The sequence below is a fragment of the Belonocnema kinseyi genome, chromosome 2, assembly GCF_010883055.1.
Source record: "Belonocnema kinseyi isolate 2016_QV_RU_SX_M_011 chromosome 2, B_treatae_v1, whole genome shotgun sequence".
NCBI classification, from domain to species: Eukaryota; Metazoa; Arthropoda; class Insecta; order Hymenoptera; family Cynipidae; genus Belonocnema; species Belonocnema kinseyi.
In genome coordinates this window covers 93,395,366-93,399,505 of record NC_046658.1, presented here as the reverse complement: position 1 = coordinate 93,399,505, position 4,140 = coordinate 93,395,366, and the positions used below count along the sequence as shown (strand labels likewise).

Sequence of the window (4,140 nt, the reverse complement as noted above, 5' to 3'; positions counted from 1 at the left end):
ATTTTTCAATTTTTCAATATTTGATGTTTCTAGCTTAAAATTCCTTAAAATTATATAATTTTGACAATTTTAGAGTCCATTGATTGATTTTTTAATTCAGAGTATTGAAAATGATAACGTGGATTTATATTTTTTTATATTAAAAATATGTTAGTACTTTCAATTTTATATGCGTAAATTATTGTACTCTGAGTGTATAACTGTAAAGAAATAATTGGGGGTCTTTCGAAAAACGAAACAAAAAATTTTAATACGCATAACTTTGTGAACATTTTTTCACACTAATCGCAAAAATATGCATCGCCTAATTTCTTTTAAAAAATTTTAATATTTTTTCACTGAGAGATTCTGCGACTTTAACTTTAGGATCTGCCACCTTTGAAATGGATTCGGTCTACTACTAATCATTAAAAATCAAATGTTAAATGATTTCTGGAATATATATACTCACAGAAGTAGACTCATCTACTCTCCTCCTCGTCGTTCGAGTTTCAGGGCAAGGTACGAGCCTCTTATTCTGATCCTCTGTAGGCGCCTCAGAGGATGCGTCAGTTATTGAGGACTCTGGAATCTCTGTAAATTCTGGAATTTCCGCACCCAGAATTACTTCCTCATCTACCATATCACCAGTCATCTGCAAGAACAAAAAATTCATTAAAAAAAAATAAGCGTATTCGTGTAGTGTACATTGTAATAAACATTTCTTCTTATACATACCTCTCTATCCCTCTTAAAATCTTCAAGTCTACCCAAAAATTTCAGCCTATCCCCTATGGGAGGAATAAAGACGCTCAGTGCCTCAAAATTTAATAAATAAAGAGTAAGCACTTCAATTTTATTATCTGCAAATCAGAAAAATAATATTTTATTATATTATAACAAATTGCATTGGTTGTATACTACCGAACTCACGAAAACACTGCAGAAGGCTTTACATTCCTAAATTCCTATAGTTCTGTTATCTAATTATAATTTTTCAAGAATATACAAACGTTCTTCACTGCCTTCTATTGGAGCTAAACAAGTTTTAAATATACATACAGAGGAATTCGTGTGAACGTGAGTTGGGCAAAAAAAGATATGAAACAAATTTTGAGGTTAGCATAACGAGCGCGTCACCGAGCTGTTTATTCTATCTGCAGTTGTAAGTTACCTTCAAATACTTTCACATACGAAGAAAAACACCAGCTTGATATGAGCGTGTCCATCCCCATTCACTTTACACAGAACTCGATCACGCAAAAAACTCCACACAAAGTTAGGAACATTATATACTTCGAAGCTTACGGTAATATGTTTGCACTACATACGCGTCCAACCAACACAAGCGTCCAACCAACACAAGCAGGCACTGTCCATAGAAAGAGCTGGAGGAAGAGGGAGGAGATGAAACTGAGTAGTTCCTTTTACTAAACGGCGAGGTAGAGTAGTTCTATTTACTAAACGATGATGCAGAGAAGTTGCTTTTACTATACAGATAGTCAAGGCCCGTACTACGCTGTTTAGTAAAAGCATCCCAATGAAACTAAACAGCGTGTAGTAGATTTTAACCATCACGTAGTTACTATTACGATACTTTAGCTTACTAAACGGAAATAGTAGCATATACTACAACAGTGCTCTCCGTGGATGTACACCTGGTGAGTGTCCAGATATTCGGGGTGGCCAGAACCTTCCAAATCCCGTGAAAGAAAAGCATTACTAAAAATTTAGAAACACCACACGTTCAAAATGCAAACGTGTATTAGAAATCTCATCACTTATTTGACACTTCAAATTCTACCCTCGAAATCGATCGTCGTCGCATTTTATCTGTAATGTGTAAAACCTGTTCCGTAAAGGGCTATCCAGTCCTATGAGCTTTTCATAAGTAAATAAAGATACAAATACATATGGAAGGACCAAATTCATCTTTTCAATAAGGACAGCCCCTAATTTTTTTGTATATTGAAGTATATGCCCTTAAATCGCTAATAATAATAGTATAGTTTTTAAAAACTTTTTTTTAATTTAATATTCTATCAAGAAATAAAGAACAGATTTATAATTAAATAATTGAATAAGACGGACGTTTCACATTATTTTTATAAAAATGGAAACAAAACCAGGCTATCATTCGTATTTTGTGCTGATATTTAAGAACACCTTTGTCAAAAATCCACAAAGAGTATTTATATCAATACTCAAAGGTGAGGATAAAAAAAACCGTACAAAATTGTTTCGCATGGCATATGTACCAAACATCTTTAAAGTTAGCAGTATATTTTTTCTAACCTAATTTCAGCAATAAGTAAATATTTATATATTAAAAAAGAAAATATAAAATATGCTTCTTTTGATAAAATTAATTTTGTAATTTACTCATTTTCACCGTGTTGTATACATGAGATGCCAGTTTGTATGCGAGCTATAATAACAGGCAAAATTAAATCTTTTATTGACTTAACGCGTATTAGAAAATAAAGTATCCATAAAAGTAATTATAAATCTTGGAATCATAAATTTCATATAAGTCTATAGAGACGCATTTATAAAACCACTTATAAAAAAGTAAGGTTAGGTTTTCTGGATGCATTATTGCATATATGACTATATGTTACGATTCGCCTAAAGTCATTCCATTCTTGATTAATAAATTAAATAAATAAAAATATATCATTCCAATGACTAACTTTATTCGTCCCATTTTCTTATCCTCTTCGTTCGCAGAGAGAATTCGACAAAAAGTGCCAGAAATAACAGTAAATTTTTTTATCCTGAAAATTTGTAAACTGTGGTTTTTCGGGTCGCTGAATCCGAATATGAAGTCAAAATTCATAAATCCGAAATGGCGTATCCAATATGGCGGATGAAAATACAAAAAACGGCTCGATTTGAATAAATCTTGGTACTTACGGGTTTTTAGGATCGCTGAACCCGAAAGTGAAGTCAAAATTCAACAATTTTAAATGTCGGACGAAAATATCTGCCATTTAAAATTGTTGATTTTTTACTTTAAATTCTGATTCAGCGACCCCAAAAACCCGCAAGTACCGAGATTGAACCAAATCGAGCCGTTTTTTGTATTTTCATCAACCATATTGGATCCGCCATTTTGATTTTTCGAATTTTGACTTCAGATTCAGATTCAGCGGCCGCTAAAGTCCCCGAGTAAGACTTGATTGCACAATCGGAGGAAGTTAAATAGGAAAAAAGTAGGTTGACGCTTTTGCGTCAATGCCGACGAAGGGATTATTATTGTGCGTTTACTCTTGGAGTTCAGCAACGTTCAAATTGGAACACTTCGCAAAAACATCAGTTATCATCAGTGTAATTACTTCTAGCCAAAAACCGTTGATAATAAATTATTTTGATTATTTTCATCAAACCCATAATATAGTATCTTTGCTCTTGAGGACAGGTGACGTCACGCCACTTGCTACATGCCATAAGGGTGAAAACGTTCGTTTAAAATCAACATCTCGAGTTGATATTTTGTGACCTTTTCATAAATTATTATACATAATGAAATTAAGAAAAGTTAGTTTTCCATTCACACTTGAATTCTTTTGAACTTAAAGTTTATAACTTACTGAACTATAAGGAACGAAAATATTCTGGTCGATGATCCTCTCCTTTAAACATATTTTCCAGAATTTGTTTCTTTATCAGTAAAATTAGCTTTACTTTAAACTTAAATGATTTAATGAATTGTGATATAAGTTTGCAAAAAATGTCGAACTAAATTTTTTTTTAACTTACTCTTATCAAATGTAAATATCTCGGAAGGATCAATTTCACGCCTTCATCCTAAGAGATAACGACTATAGTACAAATTATATAAGCTAATCAAGCACTATAGTATTCATTTGTTATATTTATTCAAAGTAGTCATCAATACGTTAATCAATCTTTCTCCTGCTTGAAAAGATGAGGCTTGTCTGTGCTGCGGTTTTACCCGTGGTCGTTATCCTCAATGCTATTGGTTTGAATTGAAATTTTCTTCGCTTTCAATATACATGTGTGTGTATTTATGGGTTTTCTAAGAATTTTAACCAAGACGATTTTTAACGACTTTAGGATGCGACGCAGTCGCAAACTGACCCTCACATTATCTTGTATTTTACTTACCAGTTCCATAACAAACTTGAAACAGAGTGG

General features: G+C 32.6%; 1 protein-coding gene across 1 annotated transcript in view; it reads right to left on the bottom strand.

Annotated features, from left to right (window-relative positions):
- The window catches only part of LOC117182899, an 8,441-nt gene extending 7,149 nt beyond the window's left edge, over positions 1-1,292 (bottom strand). Inside the window, exons 1-3 of the mRNA XM_033376014.1 lie at positions 1,154-1,292; positions 718-842; positions 452-634 (exon numbers count right to left, since the gene is read on the bottom strand). Coding sequence (XP_033231905.1) covers positions 452-634; positions 718-842; positions 1,154-1,214 — 369 coding nt within the window. The 5' untranslated portion in view covers positions 1,215-1,292. The remainder of the gene's footprint in view (positions 1-451; positions 635-717; positions 843-1,153) is intronic.
- Positions 1,293-4,140: the final 2,848 nt, after the last annotated feature.